Below are 27,867 nucleotides of genomic sequence, written 5' to 3' on the forward strand. Positions count from 1 at the left end.
AGCTTTTGTTCACCTCTTAAATCCAAAAACTTAAGTGTAAATAATGCTTTCATTAATTGATTCTTTGGATTCAAGGTTATATCCCCAAGTTTTTGTTTTTGTGACATGGTTTTTAATGTATGATTAGTATGTTCAATAATAGCTTGATCTTGTCGATTGTAAAGGAATGCCTGTAGTATGATAAATCCCCCATTTTTGGCAAAATATAAGAAAAGTGTGAGAAGTATAAGCAGGGCCATTGTCAGTTTTAAGATTCTGGGGGAGTCCCATTGTGGCAAATGCTTCTAAAAGGTGCTGAATAACACAGGCTGTTTTTCCTCCTGACAAAGGTGTAGTCCATACAAAACCAGAATATGTATCTATTGATACACGTACATATGCAAGGCGACCAAATTGCAGAACATGAGTAACATCCATTTGTCATAAATCATTAGGTTGTTGACCTCTGGGATTAACCCCCTGAGAGTATGGAGGAATGACAATAGGCCCACAAGTGGGGCAGTGTGTGATAATTTCTCTAGCTTAAGGGAAATAGAAAGTGTTTACTTAAGCCTTTAGCATTAAGATGAGTCAGATTGTGAAAATCTTGTGTTGTAATAATAGGAGCTGCCAATAAGGAATCTGCTGTAACATTTCCTTCTGTCAAGGGGTCAGGGAGGCCAGAATGAGATCATTTTTTTTATTTAAAGGTTTTTTTTTTTAATTTTTTTTTTTAATGTTTATTTATTTTTGAGACAGAGAGAGACAGAGCATGAACAGGGGAGGGGCAGAGAGAGAGGGAGACACAGAATCCGAAATAGGCTCAGGAGGGGCAGAGAGAGAGGGAGACACAGAATCCGAGCTGTCAGCACAGAGCCTGACGCGGGGCTCGAACTCACAGACCGTGAGATCATGACCTGAGCCGAAGTCGGACGCTCAACCGACCGAGCCACCCAGGCGCCCCCAGAATGAGATCATTTGTGAGTAATGTATATAGGATGGGATTGGTGTTGGACACAATATTGTATTCAAAAAAATAAGACCATTCTGAGCCATCTGAATAAATATTAATGGTTTCCAAATTTTCAATCATTTGTTTAGAATAGGCTGAATCCGTTAAGATATTGATGGAGGAGGATACATCCTTAAGTAATAAAAATATGGCAAAGAGTAAAGAGTTCAGCCTTTTGTACTGAAGCATATGGGGATTTTACATATTTAGAAGTAGAACCATAATATGCAGAATAACTGGATTTGTTGGCATCTGTAAAATAATTAGGTCCATTTACAGGTACTGATTGTACAATTCGAGGCATGATAAAGGAGGTGGTTTTGATAAATTCAGTTAATTTGGATTTAGGATAATGGTTGTCTATGTGACCTATATAATCTGCAACTCCAAGTTGCCATGAAATGCATTGCCGATATGCCATGGATATTTGTGCATGAGACAGAGGTACTATAATTGTCTCAGGGTCTTGGGCTGTTATTTCCTTAAGTTTCTCCCAACCCTTAAAAACTAACATTCCTATTTTGTCTAAATATGTAGATAATTTTTTAAAGGCTTTGGTGGAAAGAAATATCCATTCTGTGATTCCATTAGCCTGCCAAAGTACTCCCATAGGAGAATGAGGTGATGGTAAAATTAACAAGGAAACAGGTAGTGAGGGGTCAATTCGAGTAAGCTGACTGGAAGCAATTTTTTGTTCGATCCATTGTAATTCTTGGGATGCTTCCGGAGTTAATTTTCAAGGGCTATTTAAATTGGAATCCCCTTTACGTACATCAAAAAGATGAGTCAGTTGATAAGTAGGTATACCTAGAGTAGGATGTAACCAGTTAATGTCTCCTAATAACTTCTGGAAATCATTCAAAGTATGCAAGGTATCTCTACGAACTTGAACATTTTGAGGCATTATTGAATTTTGTACTAATTTTTGACCTAAATAGAACAAGGGATCTTCAAATTGAATTTTGTCTTCTGAAATAATGAGGCCATATTTTGAGAGGGTTGCCTGAGCTGCTAAAAAGAGTGCATGCCAATCATGTCGTTAGGGTAAAGCTAAAAGGATGTCATCCATGTAATGGATGATCTTAGCATGAGGAAACTGAGATCATAAATATCGGAGAGGTTCTGCAACAAAAAGCTGACAAAGAGTAGGACTATTTAACATTCCTTGAGTTAAAACTTTTCATTGAAATCTGTTTATGGGCTCCTCATGATTAATTACAGGAACGGAGAACGCAAATCTCTCCGAATCTTTAGGGTTTAAGGGAATGGAGAAAAAACAATCCTTAAGATCAATAATTATAATTTTCCAATCTTGAGGGATAGCAGCAGGTTGTACTCGGAAGGCCAGGCTGTAGAGCCCCCATATGTTGTAGGATTTTATTTAGGGCTCAGAGATCAGTCAGCATTCTCCATTTTCCAGATTTCTTTTTTATGACAAAAACCAGAGATTTCCAGAGACTAATTTAAGGTTCAATATGTCCCGCTTCTTATTGTTCAGAAACTAAAGATTTTAAAGCTGCCGGTTTTTCTTGAGGAAGCGGCCACTGCTCTATCCATATGGGCTCATCATTAAGCCATTTAAAGGCAGCGCATATTTTTGTTCTTTGGCAGTGGCCACTAGGATAAATTTGGATATCCTAGCCTTGTGGCTTTGTGTTTGGGGAAAATATCGAGGGGTGTTTTAATGCCTTGTTGATTTTTATCTAATCCCTTCAGTGGGTCATATCCCATGGCACATATTCTATTTTTATTTTGAGTAGATATAGATGGGATATTAATATATGCACCCCATTGTTGAAGTAAATCTCTACCCCACAGATTAATGGCAATGTTAGCCACATAGGGTTTAAGAGTTACTATCTGATCCTCAGGTCCTTCACATCTCATAATCTGTTGACTTCTTTTTATTCCAAGAAGCCAAGTCCTGTAAAAATTACAGGTATGTTCTCAACAGGCCAAGATGAAGGCCAAAACTTTTCAGATATGATGGTAACCTCAGCTCCAGTGTCTACTAATCCTATAAAAGATTTATTATTAATTTTAAGATGTATTTTGGGACGAGGATCTTTCAAAAAAGTTTGCCAATATAATTGCTTTCCAGTATTGCCAAAACCTCCAGTTCTGATAACAGGATTGCTGTGGCCCTCTGTGTAAGGAAGAATAAGTAATTGAGCAATTTTATCTCCTGGTTGAATAGTATAAGGGTTATTGGCTAATATCATAACTTGAATGTCATTTTCATAATCATAGTCAATAACACCAGGATGCATATGAATACCTTTAAGTGTAAGACTATTCCACTCAAAAATAAGGCCTATTGTGCCTTTTTCTAAAGGCCCATATTTAGTAATTAGTGTCTTAGCTTTTTATCTCATTAGATAGCCAATGAATTTATCTCAATTTATCATGCAAACAAAACTTAAATGTTTTAGTTACCAAAGACTTTGAAAGCTATCTTAACAATTACCCATGAAAACTATGAGGCAAACAAAGTTAACCATTACTTTAAGTCATTCTTTTGTTAACAGATTGGAACAGAGATAACATGAGTTTATTTGACCTTTAATAAACCTTAGTAGAATAAAGTTTTATATTTAAAGTTGATAATTTGAAAGACAAATCCAACAAATATAAATTAGTTTAAATATTAAATATGTTTTATTTACCATTTAAATCCTGGGAAGTTTGTTATAACCTTAGGATGTTATTATAAAGCATATCCTAAATAGGATTGTAAATTATTATAAATCTTAAAATTTTATTTATTTAATTAACGTGTCAATAAAAGATCCTAAAGGCGAATGTATAGCATTATATAGTTGTTAGCAAAACTTAGTTCCTTTAATATTGAGAAGTTTTACCTAAGCAATCAAAGACTTGATAAAGATGAAACCTAAAGCTTTGGTGTTTTTGGCAAAGAGAAAAGAAAAAACCTTTGTTTACATTGTCTTATCAAGAGCAGAACAGTCAAAGAAAGCTCTGTTTTTTGAACAGAGAGAAAAGCGGAATTTTAACCTTACACCAGTATATTTTAAAAATTCCATTTATCTCAACCTTGGTAGAATAAAGTTAAAAGACATGTCTATCTTAATATTTTATCTGTGTTTTCTTAAAAGTTTATCATTGTTAATTTTTTCCTGTGGAACCAGTGAGGAAATTTAAAGTTTAAGGAAGTGTTTTCTTTACCTTTTGACAGCGTACATCTTCCCGAAGGCAGACAGAGGCACAGAGGGCAAAGAAAAGAGTTCACATGGTTCTAAAGTCTGTCAGCTCAGATAGACGAGCAGATACCGATTTTTGTTTTGTTTTGTATTATTTGTTTGGTTTGTTTTTGTTTTCCTTTAGTGGAATTAGGCAGTCTATGTTGGGCCAGAGAAGACAGGGAAGTTCCCCGAAACAAAAGGAGTTTTGGCAGCTGCTTGGGAATATTCCTTAAAATCTCTATCCTGAGGTAGACTAGCCAGAGACAATTGGCTCTAATCATCACTTGTGGGTGGCGGCGGAGGCCATTCTGGTAAAGTATTTTCCTCAGGTGCTATATAGCTTTGATTCCTTTGGAAGAAGATTCATCCTCAAAACTATCAGATGTAAAATCCAATTCATCTCCTTCTTCTTGATGAGTTTTTAATTTAGATGAAATTATATTTTGTTCTGAGTCAGACTGTAAAGGCTGTAAAGCCATCTCAAAGAGCATAAAAGACCAAACTTTTAAAGAAATGATATCTCCATTTTGATGAGCATGTGTAAGCGTTTTTGTAATTAATCTCCATTGTTTAAGGTTTAAAAGATTTTTTCCAGAAAGATTAAACCAATAGCAGTGTTTTTTAACCAAGTACCAGAGCTCATCAAAAGTTCCCCTTTGCACTTTTACTCCTGAACTTCGCAATAAAGTACGAAGTATGTTAGAGTAAGCTTCATGATCCTGAGACTGGGAGTTTCCCATACTTCACTATCCCAAAGCAGGGACTTACCCCTGTCCTACCGCTCCGCTTTGGTCCCCTGTGACTGTAAACCGAAGTAGTCCAAGACTGTTTGCCGCACTGAATCCTGCCGACTCCACCAATTGTTCCAGAGTCGCAAAAGATGAGTCTGCAAACAAAGTGCAGTTAGTGAAGGTCCTCATACTCTAGTGGGAATGAGGCCCTGACTCCAGAATGAAGCTTCTTTTTATTAGGATAATTGCTAAAGGCTATGTGCATAAAGTCAGCCAAGCAAGTGTGTTAATCAATCTAATGGTTTAGCTTTTCAAGGTTGAATTTCGAGTTAACTGGTTTCTATATCACTAGGAAGGGTCAGGTGTGAAGGAGGATCCGGCCTTTGACAATGTTAATGGCTCTAGGGTTCCTTATGAGCCTCAGCAGTGTTCAGCTGTGTAAACATGTCCTAAGGCCTTGCACCTTCTCCAGCCCTTCCCTTTTGAGGTCTTTTCCTCTGATGCTTCTCTCCTGCATCTCCCACAACCTTCCTTTAGTATCTGTTCACATGTGAACCATTTCAAATAAATTTAATTGTACAAATGTCATAAAAGATTAAAGAATCCCATCATATGTCCTTTTAGCAAAATGATATGGTTTGGGTTCTTATTGTAAAAGATACACAATGAAATCTTCATGTTGAAAGACTAATTGGATGAGAATATTCATAGTTCCTTTTATATTGTTCACTCATCAGTGCCTAAGTTTTAGAATGCGCATTTAGAATATTGTCTTCTGAAAATTCAGTATCGTATACTTTCAGTTTCATAATCAAAATTAGAAGCTAGATGACACAAACAAATGGAAAGATATTCCATGCTCACGGATTGGAAAAATTAATATTGTTAAAGTATCCTTACTACCCAAGCAATCTACAGATTCAATCCAATCCCTGCCAAAATGCCAATAGCATCTGTCACAGAACTAGATCAAATAATCCTAAGATTTGTATGGAAGCATGAAAGACCCTGAATAGCCAAAGCAGTCTTGAGAAAGAAGAATGAGGTGTCACAATCCCACATTTCAAAATATACTACAAAGCTATAGTAATCAAAACAGTATGGTAGTGGCACAAAAATAGATGCATAGATCAGTGGAACAGGGTAGTGAGCCCAGAAATAAACCCACACCTATATAGGCAATTAATTGGTGACAAAGGAGACAAGAATATGCAATGGAGAAAAAACATTTTTTTTTCAATAAATGGTGCTGGGAAAACTGGGCAACTACTTGGCAAAAGAATGAAAGTGGACTACTTTCTTACATCATACACAAAAACAAACTCAAAATGGATTAAAGACCTAAATATGAGACCTAAAACCATAAAACTCCTAGAAGGAAACATAGGAAATAATCTCTTGGGGATCAGCCCTAGCCATATATTTATGGATATGTCTCCTCAGGAAAGGGAAGCAAAAGCAAAAAACAAAACAAAAACAAAAAACTCAGAATTACAAAATGAAAAAGTTTCACACAGCAAAGAAAATTATGAACAAAATATTTTTTTTAGAATGCAAAGTATTTTGTTTTTGAACTTCTAAATTTGAAAACAAAACAGCCTAGGTTAAATAATGTAGTTTTCCAAAGCTGAATATTCTCATTTGGAGCTGAGTTTTTCTGGCTTGCAGTAAGAAAATAACTTCCTAAAATTCCTATGCAGGAACACTACTGTTTGATTGAATGAACTGACCAATCTCAGTTGGTAACATCCCTTTTTTTTCCCCCCTTGATAAAGGTTTAAAAAATTCTAGAACAGACATATTTTTCTAGTCTTATACAGACGATCTCATTCTAAATGTCTCCTAAGAGGCATATACCATATACAGGAATCCATTTTTGTCCTTCTCACTTTCATATACTTGAGAAATCGGTGTGGACACACTCACTGTGCTGTGTCCATTCACTAACAGGAAGAAGACTTGATTAGTGTTCAGCTGTAAGCACCTTCTAATTATCTTGATGGGCTCACCCACGTTGACATGATCAGACACAAGAAACTTGGTTTTGTCCAGGACAGGAAGTTCAAGAAGTTGCTTCTCACCCTTGTTACCGTTCTAGTGAATGGGAGAAGATATTTGTGATGATATATATGATAAGGGGTTAATATCCAAAATATACAGAGAACTTAGCACAACTTAACACCTAAAATCCAGAAAATCCATTGGAAAAATGGGCAGTAGACCTGAATAGACATTTTTCCAGATAAAACACATAGATAGCCAACAGATAAACGAAAAGGTGCTCAACATCACTAATTATCAGGGAAATGCAAATCAAAACCATAATGAGGTATCACCTCACACTAGTCAGAATGGCTAGTATCAAAAAAGATAAGAAATAACAAGTGGTGAGGATGTGGAAAAAATGAAGCCCTCATGTGCTTGGGAATGTACATTGGTGCACCACTGTAAAAAATAGTATGGAGGTTCCTTGAAAAATTAGAAATATCATATGATCCAGTAATTGCATTACTGGGTATTTACCCAAAGAAAACAAAAACACTAATTTAGAAAGATTGCAACATTATTTACAATAGCCAAGATATGGAAGCAACCCAAGTGTCCATCAGTACATGCATGAATAAATAAGATGTGGTGTGTGTATAAATATACACACATGTACATGTACATGCTCACACACGCATGCACGCACAGGAATATTACTCAGACATAAAAAAGAGTGAGATCCTGCAATTTGTGATAACATGGATGGACCTAGAGGGTGTTACGCTGCAAAGTAAGTCAGAGAAAGACAAATACCATATGACTGCACTCATATGTGGAATTTAAGAAACAAAACAAACAAGCCGAGGAAAACAAAACAAAAAAGCAGAGAGAGAGAGACAAAGAAAGAAACAGACTCTTAACTATAGAGAACAAACTGATGGTTACCAGAAGGGAGGTCAGTGGGGGGATAGAGGAAATAGATGATAGAGATTACACTTACCATGATGAGCACTGAATTGTTGAATTACTATACTATACATCTGGAACTAATATAACACTATATGTAAACTATACTGAATTAAAATTCATAACTTAATAAAAAGTATATTACCATTAAAAAAATTGATGGTGACTTCTGTAGGCACTGTTCAAGTATAAAGATACTCAAAATAATCACAATTAAGAGTCTGCAGATTTAATTTTTTTTAAATCAGAAGCTACTATGCTGCTGTCAGTTTCTTTGCATTTCTCTCTCTTTTTTTATTTTGGCATTTTTGATTCATTTGATAATACTAAGATATCTTTTTTGTCACTTTTCTTCCTCCTGCCATTGTGGCATAAAACAAAAAATGGTTTCTCAACTTTGGCACTATTGATATTTTAGGCCAGATAATTTCCTGTTATCATGGGCTGAACTGTGCCCTGTAGCATGTTTAGAAGCATCCCTGGCCTCTACCTACTAAATGCAAATAGCACACATTATGACAATGAAAAGTATCTCTGGACATTGTCAAATGTTCTCTGGGGGACAAAATCATGTTTAGTTGAGAACTACCATTTTAGGCAAGTCCTTCAATTCTTCTGTTGCCTTATCATGGGCAACTTAGGCTGTTGCCCTAAGTGTGACTATATCCTTCTTCCAAAGACTCCAGCCATAGAGTGTGGGTTTTGAAATCATACAGAGCTTGATTCTGTTAATTTATATTTTGTTGTTTTCTAACTGTCCTGTACCTTTCTGATTCTTGGATTTCTTCCTCTGTAAATGGGAAAAAATATAACACTTATTTCTGAGTTGTGAAGATTAAAATCATAGATCATATAAAGTAGTTAACATTGTATTTGGTACAAAGAAAATGCCAAGTAGTGATAACTATTGTTATTAAAAGTGATAAGTATTAATAATGATGAGCAATAACAGTAATTATTATCATCTTCTTCATCATTTATGTGTAGTTAGCCAGTTATGGTGATCTTATATTCCCAAACACTTCTTCAGTGAAGTTACTGGAACACGCAAATATCTCTTCTTATTCTCTAATGAGTACGGATGACTTATTTAACCCCTTTAATAGCAGTTGACTCTATTTCCTAGTTGATGTTATTATTCCAAACAGTGCATTTCTGTTTTATTCCTGGTTCCTTTTTCTGCTTTATTATTATTTAAGAAGAAATGTATAAAATGTTGGAAATGTTTTTATGAGTCTCAATCAAATTTATTTTCTCCTCTATATTTTTGTATTTGTCTTTCAGAGTCAAAAAATACATGTTCAAACAAAAGGAGGCAAAGTGATCTGTCTGGGAACAGTTTATGGAAATATAAATATTCATGCATCAGATAAAAGTGTAAGATTGAAACTTTTTTTTTTTTTTTAGCAATTACAGTTTTGTATCCAATTGGCTCACACAACTTGTAGGTAGGTTCTACAAACTTTGTGGCATAACATTCCCTCTTTTGAATGCATTTTAGTTCATTAGTAAATTAAAATTTGAAATTTAACTGATCAAGTATTATACAACTTAAATTTTAGCTTGTGACTTAATACTTTTGACAGTTCTTTAGTTCTTTATTTGGAATCAATAACATCTTTAAATAATAAATGTTTAATCCAAGTTCTAAAGGGATGTTTATGAACATGGATTAAAATCGATCATTAAGTTATACTGCCATGATCAGGATTAATTTTTTTGTGTGTGTTAGATTTATTTGAGCATTTTTCTAAGACCTGTTTACTTTTCCTTTAGACTAGTAAAGGTTGAATTTCAAAACAACTTTCTTCATCATTTTCCACAAGATGGCACCATTAGATAGCATTACTGTTCTCCAAAAGCTTTTATTACCTATAGGGATTTTTTGGTTGTTCTAAAATAGCTTATATTTTTAAGTTAACTTTTGTTGCTTTCTGTGATTTTGCCTACTATTGAGAATATAGATGTAATTTTGAAATATAAATTATCACAGTTTTCTTAACATTATGGATAATGTTTTAAATCTTTGAGAAAGATCTTGATCACCTTTTATTTTACACATACACAATTTGCGAGAATCTTTCTTTGTAAATTTAAATTCTCTACTCAGCTTTTTTCTGAGATAATTGGTGAGGACAAGTTATAAATATATCTTGTAGGTAAATTATTGTTGGCATAATTAAACAATGTAGATTTTAACAGTAACTGTTTCTACTATTGTCACTTTTATTTTCCATCACCTGTGTCTTAGAACCTTTAGGACATTGTTTAAACCCAAACATTTGAATTTATCCTTTAAATTAAACTAGGAAAGTATTGAAAGATACTGCCTGGCCTTACGTGGCAGCTTTTTTGAGATGGCATTTAGTTTCACCCCTTGGATTGCTGTGGGCTTGGAAGTGCAAAAGCGAAATTGTACCAACTTTGCAGCTCCTTTAAATCTGTCCTTTAAATGATGGCTTATGTGAATTGAAATGATTTAAGTTACCAGAATATTACATATTGATATTCAAATAAAGGTATCAAAGAAAAATTAAAATCATTTCTTAATTATTAGCTGCTGTTCCCACTCATTAGTTATTTATTTGTTCCAACTTTCATGGTTTATTAAATACTCATTTATTCCTACTTTGTATTATACTATTTTGTTTCTTGCCTGATTGAGTTTTGTGTTGTGTTAATGTAGATATTTTCTTTATATTGTGTATAGTGTTCATATTTAAAGTATATTTCTAAGTTTATGGGTTTTTATATAAAATAAATGCTTATATATTTACTCTTAATATATAACTTTCACAGAGATGTGCTATAGATATTTGAGAGGCAGCATATTGAATCGGTTAAGAGAACAGAATTGAGAACCAGACTACTTGGGTTTAATTCCAGGCTCAGCCACTTACTAAGCTCTGTAACTTCAGACAAGTTACTTAACCTCTGTGTCTTGGTTTTCTGAAAAATGGAATAATAGTAATGGACTTAACTCAGAGGGTTATAATGAGGATTAAATCAGTTAGTATAGATAAAGTACTTAAAACAATGTCTGGCACATAGTTATCTCTAATATGGTATTTACTATAATGATGATGGTAAAGGTAAGTGAAAACACAGGAAAGATGACTAGTCCTAGATCTACCAGTTAACTTTATGGAGTCTCATTCCATTATTCATAAAATAGAGATGGTATTATTTGTTTTTCCTATTCACAAGATTGTGAGAATAAAATGAGTACTGTAAACACTTAACAGTATTTTTAATATGTTGTTTTAAATGGAGTGTCTATTTCTAAATAGTATCATTAATTTTAGTATCCTAAGTTTGGTACTGAGAAACTAGAAATACATTCCCTCTGATGGTTGGATGAATTCATGACATGGTTGTCACTTGACCTCTCTTAGTCTGAGCTACAAAGCCACAGTGCTTTCTTAAAGTTTGATTTTTATTTATATATGTTGATTTATAATAACTAAACTTATGAAAAACTTTCCTTCTTGTATGGAAAAGAAAATTAATTTATAGCAATATCTCTGTCAAGAAGGTATTAATTTTTGGATCTACTTTTTGTTCTTTCTTTAAACAGCTGCTTCTGTTAATAAGCAAGCTATACAGTTTAATCCAAAGAGTCTGTTTGTTCCCTTAACATTAAATAACTATAAATCAGAACCTCAACATTTTGCTATAAACTATGGTGTCCTATCTTTAATTGTTCTAGTTTGTATCTGATATAGCGCATCATATGTGACCCTCAGTGAATTTTGAATTTCTTTGAAGTTAATTTTGTGGAATGATTGGTTAAAATAACTATATTATTGTAGTGGGGAAGGTGTGGTACTTTCACATGCTTTCATTTGCTTTGGTACAGCAGGGGAGGATATTTTTCTAGTTTTCTACAAAATAAAATATTTAGAGTTTAATGAACAAAGTAAATCCTTGACCATTTCCAGATACTCATAAGGAGTCTCATAAAGGCTTTATTTGGTTGTGGGAGAGTCTAATCAAAAGTGCTCCTTTGCTAATTTAATTAAGTTTCAAATATTCTTTCAGTATTTATCTTTTGTTATTGCCTAAACCAGCCTCACCATCTATAAAAAGCTAGAGTGTTCCTCCTTGTCTGCTTTATGGAAATACTTGGAGAGTTTGAAGCCATGCATAAAGCAGCTTTTCATGAAGAAACTTTGTAGGTAAAGGACAGATTTTTTTCAGGAATTTTACACCTATGCTATAACACTGAGGAATGTGAAATATCTATATTCTCGCAAATTTGAATGAATTGTAGGTAAAGTATCTTTTTTTGACTGATTTATTGAAACTAGATTTAAAGTGAAAATTCCTATGAATCTATAATTAGCTTAAAAGAAACTGTAGATAAGAAGCAATCAGGTGCATATTATATACTTACTGAAAGTTAAAAAAGGAAGTTATATATCTCAAATCCAGAGGGTGAAGTAATTCTAATTTGCTTCCTGGTGGAACCTCTGAGTGCTTTTCTTTCTCTTTTTTGTACTTAGAAATTTTAGTATTCTTGAAACTTAATTCTTCTTATATAATATTTTCATTTTTTATCAGTTTTTGAAAAACGTATTAGGAGTGGATGACACTAGTGTGGTGATGATGTGTTGAAAATCGATCTTTCTTTAAACACCCCAGTGTAATACTTGAATTTGATGCCAGGCAAAATTGTAGCATGCCTTCCTGGTGATTCTGTTTCTATGTCAACATAAAAGTAATTAACACTCAGACATAATTAACACTCGACGCTTATAAAACATTTGTTTGAACTTTGATAGAGATGATTAGAAATTGTTACTGGATATCTTCATTTTATATTGTGTTCAATATTTGAAACATAAATTCATACTAAATTTTGTTAGGGAAGCTTAGGGATAGATACAAAATTCTTTTCATTTTGTTTAATAGAAAGCTACTTTGTTATTAGATGTAAACTGGAAAAACTATAGAATTGATAGTGTATTCACTAATTAACAGATGACAGGAGAAAATCATGATAGTACAATAAAATCAGATAAAATATGTGCTAAAATTAAAAGCCTATTTATAATTTAAACAAATTTGAAATAGTTGGAATCTGATACAAAGGATCCAAAGGATATCTAGAGCAAACATCTTACTCAATGATGACGCTATATTGTAAGTTTTCCCCCTGAGAAAAGACATAAGTTTAGGATGCTTGCTATCTCCTTGCTTTTGTTCACTGTTGAGTTGGAGACCTGAGCCAGATAATTAGGCAGGAAAGAGCAAAAAAAATGCATTAATATAAGGATTGGAAAGGAAGTAAAGAAACTATCACTTGCAGATAATGTAAATATGCATGTAGAAAAATTTTCTTAAAAATCAGGAAAATTATTAGAATTAGTGAGTTTAGTGAAGTTGTTGGATTTAAGATCACGTGCAAAAGCCAATTAGGATAAAATGAAGTTTAAAAAAAGATTTATAATAATACTTAGAAAATACCAAATAGGAATAAATTTAACAAAAGCTGAAGAACTCTACAAAGAAAATATAAAACATCATTAAGAGAAATTAAAGATCTAAATAAGTGAAGGAATTTAATGGGTCTATTCCACATTCCACAGAGAATACATTGTTGCTCACAATATTGTAATTAGAGCTAGAGAATCAACGTAAATAAAGTGATTGTGTAGTGGGTAGTATCTTTTTTATCTAGTTGCCCATTTAAATCTGAGGGTACCATTTTGACTTTTTACCAGTCTTTGTTTTATAATGAACTGATTTTGAGTTTTTCTTTTGATAGACTGTGACCATAGATAAACTGCAGGGAAGTACAGTTAATATATCTACTGAAGATGGTTTGCTGGAAGCCAAGTATCTTTATACAGAATCATCATTTCTGTCTTCTGCTGCTGGGGATATTACATTAGGAAGTGTTCATGGTAAGATGACAAAGGCCTAATACATCACAGACTCCATATAACATAAATTTTTAAGAGGTGACTCTGATTTCTCTTTAGTTGAAGAAGGATCTGCCATTAGGAAGCTGGCCTTCTAAATAATTAATGGCAAACTCATCATCTTTTTAAACAAACATAAAATAAAATGACTGATAAACTATTATATTTTATTTTGGCAAGATATTGACTATTATGCTGTTATATTTGAAGGTAATAGTAATTCTGGTTTTTAATGCATTTCCTTTTGTTACTTATTTTTTCATTTATTTTTTGCTCAGCTGTGCCTTGAATAGTCCTAGTAATTTGTAACTCTTCATTTTTTAATAATGACTTTTATGTAGTATTGCATTTCTGGTAATGGCAGTGAAAAGTACTGTACTTAATATATTGAGTAGCTTTTAGTAGAAAAGCAGTTCTATACCAAGTCAGATGTTGACTAACACCCGTGATTAGAACAGCACTGATCTTTGCAGTGCTTTTTACCATATTTACATTAAATCCATTAATGTTTAATTTCTTTTCCTTTCTTTTAACTTAGATAAAATTGAATTTGGTACAGTTTGCCATTAATAGCTTACATGAGAGTAAACAGAGGCGCTTTTTTTGAGGAAGTCCTCAAAAAAACTCTTAAGTCTCTTGATTATTGATTACTTAAAGTGCTGAAATGGAAAAAAATTGCTAAGGATAAAATAATTTGTTCCTTAAGTTTTGTAAAGCCTTTTATATTTACTGACCTTTAATATGAAGTCAGATACCTTTCCTTGCGTGGTTTAAATCTGAGTCAGATCTGGATCCTCTCTTGGGCTGTTGTCCTCAGGTTGGGTTTCTTGAAAGCAGGCGCTGAGATGGAAATTCGAGTGCAGCACATTTACTAAGGAGGCGTCTTGGAACCAATGCTGTGCAAAGGAAGGAAGCCCACTTTCTACTGGAGAAGTTGGACCTGATGCAGCCACAGCAGTCCCAAGGGGGAGCTCTAAAGCTGGGGTGGTCCTCAGAATTGTCTCAAGTTGAGGTGAGGGAAGCTAGACCTTTAGATCCCCAATCATTAGATGCAAGATGCCCCAGGAAGGAGTATGATTTTGGGCCAAGATGGCTCTTTTCAGCTGAGGTAATACCCTAAGAGGGCTGACAGCCGAGGGCTGTCTGCCAGCAGTACTCCCATCAGCTAGGAAAATAAGCCCTCGGGTGTAAAGGGGTTCTGGATGACAAATCATAGCATTCATTGAAGTTATATTTATTGATTCATTCAGTACACATATTGACCACCTATTGTGTGCCATACTTTCAGACACCAAGGGTACATAGTTGGGCAGAAGATGATCCCTATCCTTAAAGAACTAGTGGTGTAATCAAAGGATTGAATGTCATCTTCTTTATTTGTAATACTGGTACAGCAGTGAGAAGAAGTAAGGGAAGGGAAAATTTGATCCATTTGCCACTGTAGAAAAGCTTACATGTTATGCAATCCTGCTTTCCTCCATCTGGTCCTTGGCCCACAATCTGCTTTGGTTTTTCAGTGATAGTAAGTATGTAAAAGAGAAAGAAATAAGAAAGAAACCCTCCTATTAGTCACACCAGTGTCTGCCTACTTTTTAATCACCTTTCAGACAAGCCTACGTTTCTTGCCTCTCTCATGCTACCCTTATTTCCATCCTTGTCCTAAAGGACATCCTTGTCAGTATGTGAATGTGCTACTGGAGTTTGGAGTTTGGAGGTGGGATGGGTATGGAAGAACAGGCAGTGTTCTAGGCCTACATCCTAGTTGGTGAGAAGATCAGAGTCGTGACTAGTGAAAGGAAGTCCCTATGTTCTAGCTACTAAGATTTTAGTAAGGAGGAATATCTTCTGAAGATCATCCCAAACTGGAATTCTGAGTATATATTTGCAGTGAATTCTTTGTTCTTCTCAATGGGGATGGTCATATAACACAAATTATATTTTGGCTATATTTAAACAAGCTGGCTTGGGAATCTTAAAACTTGTTTTTATGGGAAAATGTGTTGCTACTTCTAAATGTCTGGCTTACAGAAAACAAATTTGGGATTCATTCTAAGACCTGCCTATCTAGGATTTATTTAGTTTGGCTTCCTTTTCCTTTAACAAGGCTTAAACTGATTTTTTTTTTTTAGTAGATTTTTAGCAACCCAACATACAGATGTTATAAAAAAGCCATTTTTACCACAAATACAATGTCAGTAGCTGTCTAGTTGTCTTTTTTGATAGATTTACCAAGAAATATTAGTTCGGAGGTCTTGGTGTCAGTGGGTGGGTGGATGGTTTGAAAGAAAATTGAAAAGAAACATGTATTGAGTGCCAAAGTGGACCAGTGCCTTTCACTTAATGGACAGTTGGCTGTTTACAAATGAAAACAAAACTTAGAAATGTCTAATTGTTTTCTCTCCATTACAAGTTAATTAATGGAAGAGCAAGGATTTAATCCAGGTTTCTTGATCTTCTAGGAGATATTTGTAAACAGTGTTCAAACAAATCTGTGTAATAGCCATGGTGAACCCAAATGCCATCATTGCCCTGAGGGATTCCTGGCATGCTCTGGAGATGTTTCCTCTAGACAAACAGCACTACCACACAGATGGACTGTTTCAGCTATGTTCTATATCGTAAACTCCAGTGTCAGTAACATTTGTGATGCCTTAAGACATCTGGAAAAAATGTGGATGTTCTGTACAATGTTTTGGTTCAACTTAGTCTCATGGAGATATTTAGGAATTCAGTTTATTCCATAAAAGTGCTCTCTTCAGTGTATGGTTTCTAAGGCTTCCATAAAGGAAGAGAGAGCATGAAATTTATTTCTTGTATATATTTTCTGTCTGTTCATATAACCTGATTGCAAACCAATACCCAACACAGTGTTAAGTACTTAGAGGATGCCCAGTAATGAGAAAAGGGATTTTGAAAGCAGTAATATGTCTTTTCTGGCCTTGCAAGTTGACTCCTAGATGTAGAGAAGAAGAAAAATCTATCCTAATGGTTTTCCAAATGGAATTATTAGGTATAGTTAACTATATATTCTAGATAAGAAAATGAGTAAGCTAATTGACTAATGATATTCACTATTTGTAAGGTTGGTTGAATCATATATATTAGGTATGTATGTCTTCTAATATAAAAGAAACTAGTTTATTCATTGATTGAAAAATATTCCCTACTCTCTTGGCACTAGCAATCTAGGAGAATAAGTAGTTGGATAGTTTGTACTTAGGTATAAAATTTTGGGACAGTTTACTCTCTTGATTTCCTTCTAAATTATCAAAAACATTAGATACTATGTGAATTATGTTTTATTATATTCTGCTATTTGAATGTTTATTATTTTAAAAAGTCCTCTACATGTATGTATAAGATATAAACATATTTTTATATTTAGTATTCTACTAAATATGTTTTTAAAATATAAATATATATAATCTCCTGACTCTAAAGAGAAACAGAAGCTTCCTTGAAATGGGTTGGTGGGGTTGGTTTTTATTTATAACATAATTTAAACAATTAATGAGAGTTTAATATGTAGGCATACTCAGGGCACCTGAGTGGTTCAGTTGGTTAGATGTCTGACTCTTAATTTCAGCTCAGGTCATGATCACACAGTTGGTGAGATTAAGCCCTGTGTTGGGCTCTGTGCTCAGCACAGAGCCTGCTTGAGATTCTCTCTCTCCCTGTCTCTCTGCCCCTCCCCTGCTCTTGGTCTCTCTCTCTCTCTCTCTCTCTCTCTCTCTCTCAATAAATAAACGAACACTAAAAATAAAATAAATATGTAGACAAACTCATGACAATTGTTTTAGCATTTTATATTTAACTTATGTTAGTACTTGGAATAAGTTATCAATGAATAAAAGAATACTTTAAATATTTAGCTTCCCCATGTAATTTAGGGTCTTATTTTAGGTTCTTTGGGAATATACATAGATAAATAAATTACTGAGCATTAGTTCTCTAATTTTCTCTCTACTCAACTACTTTGGATTTTAGAAACTCCCAGAAGTAAAAGTTCCATTAGCTATACAAGCACAGTTGATAACTTTGATATCACTCAGAATTTCATAAAGAAATGTCCGAATTTGCTTTAAGAAATGATTTTTAGTCACTGGTGAATTTATTAATCTGTCTTGTGAATTTAGAAAGACAGAAACAATACAAAATTTCAAAAGACAAGCTTTTATTGGATAAAATAGAACTTTTCATGAAGTTCATGAACATGCTTTGTTTAAATTTTAGGATTTATTATTTAAAGTCTTTTGTAAAGTTTTGGTTTGATTTTCATTTTGACATATGACAATGTTATGTTAATGTTGACTCTGGACACTTAAAACTTTTTAATATAAATACTAGAAAGGAATTGCTTGCTTTGTGGTACAGACAGCATAAATTTTGGGGGGGATTTAGACAATGTGATACATGCTGTATTTGGACTCAGTTCCTTAGATGGACTTGACTCTCTCTGTAAAAGTGATGCTGCCATCTTCAGTGTGTGGTTTCCAAGCTTCCACAAAGGAAGAGCGATTAGAGGTTCATGCAAAAAATTTCAGAAACCAAACCTAAAAGTATATATATTGCTTCTGCCATATGTTTTTAGCCAGAATATTTCATTTTATTTAATTAATTTATTTTTATTATTTACTTTTATTGTTTAATTTACATCCAACTTAGCTAGCATATACTGCAATAATGATTTCAGGAGTAGAACCCAGTGATTCATCCCCTACGTATTAACACCCAGTGCTCATCCCGACAAGTGTCTTCCTTAATGTTCCTTGCCCATTTAGCCTTCTCCCCACCCACAACCCCTCCAGCAACCCTGTTTGTTCTCTATATTTAAGAGTTTCTTATGTTTTGTCCCCCTCCCTGTTTTTATATTTTTCCTGCTTCCCTTCAATACGTTCATTTGTTTTGCATCCCAAATTCCACATATGAGTGAAGTCATATCATATTTGTCTTTCTCTAATTTTGCTTAGCATAACACCCTCTATTTCCATCCATGTTGTTGTAAATGGCAAGATTTCATTTTTTTTGATTGCCGAGTAATACTCCATTGTGTGTGTGTGTGTGTGTGTGTGTGTGTGTGTGTGTGTGTGTGTACACCACATCTTCTTTATCCCTTCATCTGTCGATGGACATTTGGGCTCTTTCCATACCTTGGCTATTGATAGCACTGCTGTAAACATTGGGGTGCATGTGTCCTTTTGAAACAGCACGCCTGTATTCTTTGGATAAATACCTAGTAGTGCAATTGCTGGGCCATAGGGTAGTTTTATTTTTAAATTTTTTAGGAACTTCCATACTGTTTTCCAGAGTGGCTCCACCAGTTTGCATTCCCACCAGCAGTGCAAAAGAGCTCCCCTTTCTTCACATCCTCGCCAACATCTGTTGTTGCCTGAGTTGTTAATTTTAGTCATTCTGAATGGTGTGAGGTGGTATCTCATTGTGGTTTTCATTTGTATTTCCCTGATGATCAGTAATGTTGAACATTTTTTCATGTGTCTGTTAGCCATATGGATGACTTCTTTAGAGAAGTGTCTGTTCATGTCTTTTGCCCATTTCTTCACTGGATTTTTTTTTGTTTTTGAGGTGTTGAGTTTGATAAGTTCTTTATAGATTTTAGATACTAACCCTTTGTCTGACATGTCATTTGCAATTATCTTCTCCCATTCTGTCAGTTACCTTTTAGTTTTGCTGATTGTTTCCTTCACTGTGCAGAAGCTTTTTATCTTGATGAGGTTCCAATAGTTCATTTTTGCTTTCGTTTCCGTTTCCTCTGGAAATGTGTTGAGTAAGAAGTTGCTACAGGTGAGGTCAGAGGTTTTTGCCTGCTTTCTCCTCTAGGATTTGATAGCTTCCTGTCTTATGTTTTAAGTCTTTCATCCATTTTGAGTTTATTTTTGTGTATGGTGTAAGCAAGTGGTCCAGGTTCATTCTTCTGCATGTTGCTGTCCAGTTTTCCCAGCACCATTTGCTGAAGAGACTGTCTTTATTACATTGGATATTCTTTCCTGCTTTGTCAAAGATTAGTTGGCCATATGTTTGTGGGTCCATTTCTAGGTTCTCTATTTTGTTCCATTGATCTAAGTGTCTATTTTTCTGCCAGTGCCATACTGTCCTGATGATCACATCTGTGTAATATATCTTGAAGTCCAGGATTGTGATGCCTCCAGCTTTGGTTTTCTTTTTCAGGATTGCTTTGGCAATTCGGTTTTTTTTCTGGTCCCATACAAATATTAGGATTGTTTAACAATATTTGTTCTTCTAATCCATTAGCATGGAATGTTTTTCCTTTTTTGTGTGTGTCCTCTTCAATTTCTTTCATAAGCTTTCTGTAGTTTTCAGTGTATAGATTTTTCACCTCTTTCGTTAGGTTTATTCTTAGGTATTTTATGGTTTTTGGTACAACTGTAAATGGGATTGATTCCTTCATTCCTCTTTCTGTTGCTTTATTATTGGTGTATAGAAATGCAATGAATTTCTGTGCATTGATTTTAAATCCTGCCACTTTGCTGAATTCATGGATCACTTCTAGCAGGTTTTTGGTAGAATCTATTGGGTTTTCCATGTTGAGTATCTTGTCGTCTGTGAAGAGTGAAAGTTTGACTTCCTCCTTGCTGATTTGGATGCCTTTTATTCCTTTGTGTTGTCTGATTGCTGAGGCTAGGACTTCCAGTATTATGTTGAATAACAGTGGTGAGAGTGGACATCCCTATCATGTTCCTAACCTTAGGGGGAAAGCTTTCAGTTTTTCCCCGTTGAGGATGATATTAGCGGTGGGTCTCTTCTTTATGGCTTTTATGCTTTTGAGGTATGATCTTTCTATTCCTACTTTCTTGAGAGTTTTTATCAAGAAAGGATGCCATGTTTTTTCAAATGCTTTCTCTGCATCTATTGAGAGCATCATGTGGTTCTTATCTTTTCTTTTATTATTGACGTGTCACATTGATGGATTTGTGGATATTGAACCAGACTTGCATCCCAGGTATTAAGCCTACTTGATTGTGGTGAATAATTCTTTTAACGTATTGTTTAATCCAGTTGGCTAGTATCTCGTTGAGAATTTTTACATCCATGTTCATCAGAGAAACTGGTCTGTAGTTCTCCTTTTTAGTGGGGTCTTTGTATAGTTTTGGAATCAAGGTAATGATGGCCTCATAGAATGAGTTTGGATGTTTTCCTTCCACTTCTATTTTTTGGAACAGCTTCACAAGAGTAGATGTTAACTCTTCTTTAAATGTTTGGTAGAATTCCCCTGGAAAGCCATCCAACCCTGGACTTTTGTTTTTGGGGGAAATTTTTTATTAATAACTCAATTTCTTTACTGGTTATGGGTCTCTTCAAATTTTTTCTTTCTTCCTGTTTCAGTTTTGGTAGTTAATATGTTTCTAGGAATTTGTTCATTTCTTCCAAATTGGCCAATTTATTGGCATATAATTGCTCATAGTATTCTCTTATTTTTGTTTGTATTTCTGTAGTGTCGGTTGTGATCTCTCCTCTTTAATTCTTGATTTTATTTAGTGGGTCCTTTCTTTTTTCTTTTTGATCATACTGGCTAGGGGTTTATCGATTTTGTTAATTCTTTCAAAGAGCCAGCTCCTGGTTTCATCAATTTGATCTATTGTTTTTTTTTTTAATTTAAATAGCATTGATTTCTGCTCTAATCTTTATTATTTCCCATCTTCTGCTGGTTTGGGGTTTTATTTTGTGTTCTTTTTCCAGTTCTTTTAAGGTGTAAGGTTAGGTTGTTATCTGAGACCTTTCTTCTTTAGAAAGGCCTGGATTACTATACACTTCCTTCCTATGACTGCCTTTGCTGCATCCTAGAGGTTTTGGGCTGTGGTGTTATTTAAACTGGCTTCCATGAACTTTTTAATTTTCTCTTTAACTTCTTGGTTAACTCATTCATTCTTTAGTAGGATGTTATTTAGTCTTCAAATATTTGCTGTCTTTCCAAATTTTTTCTTGTGGTTGATTTCGAGTTTCATGGCGTTGTGGTCTGAAGATATGCACGGTATGATCTCAATCTTTTTGTACTTGTTGAGGGCTAATTTGTGTCCCAGCACACAAATCTATTCTGGAGAATGTTCTGTGTACACTCAAGAAGAATGTGTATTCCACTGTTATAGGATGAAATGTTCTGAATGTATCAATTAGGTCCATCTGATCCAGTGTGTCATTCAAAGCCATTGTTTCCTTGTTGATATTCTGTTTAGATGATTTGTCCATTGCTGTAAGTGAGGTGTTGAAATCCCCTACTATTATGGTATTATTACCAATAAGTTTCTTTATGTTTGTGATTAATTGATTTATATATTTGGGTAATTTCATGTTGGGGGCATAAGTGTATACAATTGCTAGATCTTCGGTGGATAGACCTGTTAATTATGTAATAATGCCCTTCGTCATCTCTTGTTACAGTCTTTATTTTAAAATCTAGATTGTCTGATATAAGTATGGCTACTCTGGCTTTCTTTTGGCAACCATTACCATCATAGATGGTTCTCCATCCCCTTGCTTTCAATCTGAAGGTGTCTTTAGGTCTAAAATGGTTCTCTTGTAAACATCAGTTAGGTGTATATTGTTTTCTTATCCTTTCTGTTACCCTATGTCTTTTTATTGGAGCATTTAGTCCATTGACATTTAGAGTGAGTACTGAAAGATAGGAACTTATTGCCATTGTGTTGCCAGAGTTTCTGGTGCTGTTCTCTGGTACTTTCTAGTCTTTTGGTCTTTTTTGTTTTGTTTCATCTTTTCTCCCTAGCCAGAATATTTTAAATGACTTTATCGAACTGCAAGAGGCTGAGATTGAGAGTTTAGCAGTGTTCTAAGGCAGGAGAAAAGCCACAAATATTAGTGGGCACTGGCAGTCTTTTTCATGTCTTATATTTATAATTGATCTTTCTCAAACTTCTATGAGCTCCTCCTTTTCCCATTCCCTTGGTATTCTCCAAGATTTCATCCTGTTTTATTGTTGTTTTGCTTCTTTCTTTTCCTTGGGCATCTTACATGCTTTTGAGTCTTAACTACTCTTGTATTCTGGTAATTCAAATCTGTATCTCTAGCCCTGACTTCTGACTTATACATCCATCTGCTTGGTAGATATAGCTAATTGGATCTTTACAGGCATCTCAAACTCAACATTTCTAACTTTTTTTTTCTTATTTTCCCCTCCCCCTGACAAACCTTATCCATAATGTGTTTTTCCTCCTTTATTTCTATTTTCAGTTTCTGATATTACCATGTACCAAACTCCCCAAGCTAGAAAGATTGAAGTAATCCTAGATTCCTCTCTCTCTCACCTCCCAATCATCTAATTAATCACCAAATTTAGGTGGGTTTTATTAGCTAAATATTTCCTCATTCTATCTCATCTCTTTCTAATTTCTACTGTTCTATTTCAGACTCTTGTCATCTCTTGCCTCAACTCAGCAATACCTTGGCTTCCAGTCTTTCTTTCATCAACTCCATCCTCCTTACTGTAGCCTATGGTTGTTTATTAGAAATACACATTCAACATAGCATTCTCTTATTCAAACCTTTCCGATTGCGTGGATGATTGGCCTTTCTGTTTGGACCCTGTGCCTTCCGGAATTACATAATCTCTTACTTATCTGAATATATTCTTACCTGTTTTATATTCCTGAGTCCTTGATTAGAGTCTTAGACCTACTGATCATTCTGTTGATAGTCTTCAAATGCTTTTCCCACCTTTCTTTACCTCATTGACTTTTAGTAATTTTTCAGTACTCATTGAAAGCATCTGCTCCTCATCTCTGGCCTTCCATTGATCTGTACATTCTTGCCTAATTATAAATTCCTCAATAGAAAGGATCATGTTTTATTCATCTCTATATTCTTAGCATTTAGAACTGTGGCTTGCAAATGGGAAGTGCCTCCCTTACTTCTCACCCTCCCCCCACCTCCTCAAAATACAAAAAGAATTTAACCTTTAAGGATATTTGCTTGCTCCGTTTGGATTATTGATGTTATGTGCTTTTTATTTAATTTAATTTTATTTTATTTTATTTTATTTTATTTTTTGTTTCAAGTTTTTATTCAAATTCTAGTTAGTTCACATATAATGGAATACTGGTTTCAGGGGTAGAATTTAGTGATTTATCACTTACATATAACACCCAGGGCTCATCACAAGTGCCCTCCTCAGTACCCATCACCCATTTAGCCCATACTTTGCCCACCTCTTCTCCACTAACCCTGTTTGTTCTCAATAGTTAAGAGTCTCTTAAGGTTTGTCTCCCTCTTTTTTTTCTTACTTCCCCTATGTTCATCTGTTTTGTGTCTTAAATTCCACATATCAGTGAAATTATATGTGATTTGTCTTTCTCTGGCTGACTTATTTTGCTTAGCGTAATATACTCTACACAGGCACCCCTCCTCTAGGATTTTGATGGTTCCCTTTCTCACATTTAAGGTCTTTCATCCATTTTGAATTTATTTTTGTGTATGGTGTAAGAAAGTAGTCCACTTTCATTCTTCTGCATATTGCTGTCCAGTTTTTCCAACACTATTTGTTGAAGAGACTGTCTTTTTTCCATTGGATGTTCTTTCTTGCTTTGTCGAAGATTAGTTAACCATATAGTTGTCGGTCCATTTCTGGACTTTCTATACTGTTCCACTGATATATGTGTCTGTTTTTGTGCCATTACCATACTGTCTTGATGACTACAGCTTTGTAATATAACTTGGACTCTGGAATTGTGATGCCTCCAGCTTTGTTTTTCTTTTTCAGGATGGCTTGAGCTATTCAGGGTCTTTTGTGGTTCCAAACAAATTTTAAGATTATTTGTTCTAACTCTATGAAAAGTGCTGGTGGTATTTTGATAGCGATTGCATTAAATGTGTAGATTGCTTTGGGTAGTATAGACATTTTAACAATATTTGTTCTTCCAATCCATGAGCATGGAATGTTTTTTCATTTCTTTGTGTCCTCTTCAAGTCTTTTGTAAATGTTCTTTAATTTTCAGAGTACAGATCTTTTACCTCTTTGGTTAGGTTAATTCCTAGGTATCCTGTGGTTTTTGGTGCAATTGTAAATGGGATCCATTCCTTGATTTCTCTTTCTGCTGCTTCATTATTGGTGTATCGAAATGTAACAGATTTCTGTATGTTGATTTTGTGTCTTGCAACTTTTAATGAATTTATGTATTAGTTCTAACAATTATTTGGTGGAGTGTTTCAGGTTTTCTACATAGAGTATCATGTCACCTGTGAATAGTGAAGGTTTGACGTCTTCCTTGCCAATTGGGATCACTTATTTCTTTTTTGTCTGATTGCTGAGGCTAGTACATTCCAGTACTACATTAAATAATGATGAGAATGACTTGTTCCTGACTATAGAGGAAAAGCTGTCAGTTTTTCCTCATTGAGTATGATATTAGCTGTGTGTCTTTCATATTATGGCCTTTATGATGTTAAGGCAAGTTCCTTCTATGCTCACTTTGTTGATGGTTTTTATCAAGAATGGATGCTGTACTTTGTCAAATACTTTTTGTGCATCTGTTGAGAGGATCATACAGTTCTTATCCTTTCTTGTATTAATTTAGTGTATCACATTGCTTAATTTGCAAATATTAAACTCCCTTTGCAGCCCAGGAATAAACCCCACTTGATCGTGGTGAGTAATCTTCAAAAGTACTGTTGGATTTAATTTACTGGTATCTTGTTGAGAATTTTTGCATCCATATTCGTCAGGGATATTGACTTATAATTCTCCTTTTTGTGGGGTCTTTGGTTTTGGAATCAAGGTAATGCTGGCCTCATAGAATGAGTTTGGAAGTTTTCCTTCCATTTCTATTTTTTGGAACAGTTTAAGAAGAGTAAGTATTAACTATTCTTTAAATGTTTGGCCTGGCTGGCTTAGTTGTTTAAGCATCTGATTCTTGATTTTGGCTCAGGTCACAATCTCACATTGTAGGATTGAGCCTGCATCAGGCTCCATGCTGGGTATGGAGCCTGCTTAAGATTCTCTCTGTCTCCCTCTGTCCCTTTCCAACTTGCATGCACATGCTCTCTCAAAAAAAAAAAAAAAAAAAAGTAAAATTCCCTTGGGAAACTGAGGATATGTGCTTTTTAAACCATAATCACATTTATTTTAGTGAAGAAAAATAAACTAATGTTTATCTCTAATTGATTATTTTTCCTTCTGACCATACTAGAATGAAGAATTACTGGCTGAAAAAAGCAATATATTTTCTCAAACACTGGGGTTTGTGGAGAAGTTAACATAACTTGAAAGAAGAATACACACACATAGTACAAACCATGTGGTGTCTCCTTTATTACAAAGAAGCCTTTTACATAGATCCACCCCTCTAAAGTAGTTGATTTGTTTATTGTTTTTAGTGGTTGGAGATGAAATAGGTGGAACCAAAATATAGAAAACTGTGCTAGTGATGCTCACTTAGTTATCACCTTTTAAATATTCTACCTAATTCCACAAAGTATTTGAGGTAAAAGGTCCATTTTGTATATTCTCATGACTTTGGAATATTTCTGTTTAGGGTAGAGTTTCCTAAATATTTTGATATGAGTTAAAAATACATTTTTTATTTATTGCTTTAGAAATCCTTTAGTATTGACATGGGGCACCTGGGTAGCTCAGTCAGTTAAGCATCCGACTCATGACTTCAGCTTAGGTTATGGTCTCGCGGTTCATGAGTTCAAGCCCCACATTGGGCTCTGTGCTAACAGCACTGAGCCTGCTTGGGATTCTCTCTCTCCCTTTCTTTCTGCCCCTCCCCCACTTGCTCTCTCTCTTTTTCTCTCTCTCAGAATAAATAAAAATAAACTTAAAATCCTTAGCATTGATAAAGATATTTTGAAATATTCTTTATATTTACAAATATTCCTTATTTCCATAGTTTTTTCCTTCCACTATGCTTTTATTGCACAGAACTCTTTTACATTCAAGAAAGATGTAGTCTGAGACTCTAAGGTCCCACTATAATATGAACTAGTCCTTTCTTTAATTGATCTAAAACTTCTGTTTTATGGCTGTAAGAACCATAACTTTCTTTGAGGTCACTTTACTTTCATGATGAGCGCTAATGATAGGCTTTTTGAGAAAAGAACATATTTTCATTAAAAAATAGCAGATTTTGGGGGGCACCAGGGTGGCTCGGTTGAATGTCTGACTTCAGCCCAGGTCATGATCTCACGGTTCGTGAGTTCGAGCCCCATGTTGGGCTCTGTGCTGACAGCTCAGAACCTGGAGCCTGCTTGGGTTTCTGTGTCTCCCTTTCTCTCTGCCCCTCCCTGCTCACACAATCTTTCTCTCTCTCTCTCTCTCTCTCTCTCTCTCTCTCTCTCTCTCTCTCAAAAATAAATAAATGTTAAGAAAAATAGCAAATTTTTATAGCTTTAATTGAAGACTAGTGTAAGATAATAAAGCTCTTTTGCCTTCCTGGGCAACTGGACTCGCTTGCTAAAGGACTGACTATAAAACTATTACAGTTCTTTACTAACAGTTATAATCAGAAAAATCAGTGGTCTACTTTATCTTATGTTTGAAGTGTTCAGGAGGTGGAAGCAATAAAGAGAATTCTGAGTGAATGTCTTCACTGTCTCACACTAGGTTAGTCTCCCTAAAGCATGGTTTTCTTATTGTTATCCATCTTGAAATTCTTCACTGACTTCATCAATTTAGGATAAAGTCAGTAGAAGACTAGCACTCTATGGCTCTTCTACAGATTGCTCTTCATGTGTTTTTCCAAACTTAATTTGAACATTTGTTTAAAAAATGATAATGTTTACTATGTAGTGGGCACTGTACTAACCTTTCAGGATGTAATGCTAAATAAGAAAGACATGATCTCCGTCCTCATAGACTTGCCTAATTGCTTGTGCTTAACTGATTTGCATGATTTCAACATAGCATGTGTAGTTCTACTTTTTTTTTTTTTACCTTTGCTTATGTTATTCTTCTTCCAAGAAAAATTTTCCTCCTCAGAATATTCAAGTTTATCCATGTTTAAAATCTCAGCTCGGGGCGCCTGGGTGGCTCAGTCGGTTAAGCGGCCGACTTCGGCTCAGGTCATGATCTCACA

The 27,867-nt window shown here is 34.6% G+C and overlaps 1 protein-coding gene across 5 annotated transcripts in view; it reads left to right on the top strand.

Moving 5' to 3' along the window:
- Positions 1–27,867, top strand: part of FAM185A (family with sequence similarity 185 member A) — a 149,748-nt gene that overhangs the window by 7,748 nt on the left and 114,133 nt on the right. For all 5 annotated transcript variants that reach the window (XR_008296894.1, XR_008296896.1, XR_008296895.1 and 2 more), the window contains exons 3-4: positions 9,162–9,254; positions 13,648–13,786. Coding sequence is in view for 2 of the 5 variants with exons in the window: in XM_053218589.1 (XP_053074564.1) it covers positions 9,162–9,254; positions 13,648–13,786 (232 nt within the window). In the remaining 3 variants the exon portion in view is untranslated. The remainder of the gene's footprint in view (positions 1–9,161; positions 9,255–13,647; positions 13,787–27,867) is intronic.

Source organism: Acinonyx jubatus, chromosome A2 (genome assembly GCF_027475565.1).
Source record: "Acinonyx jubatus isolate Ajub_Pintada_27869175 chromosome A2, VMU_Ajub_asm_v1.0, whole genome shotgun sequence".
Classification (NCBI taxonomy): Eukaryota; Metazoa; Chordata; class Mammalia; order Carnivora; family Felidae; genus Acinonyx; species Acinonyx jubatus.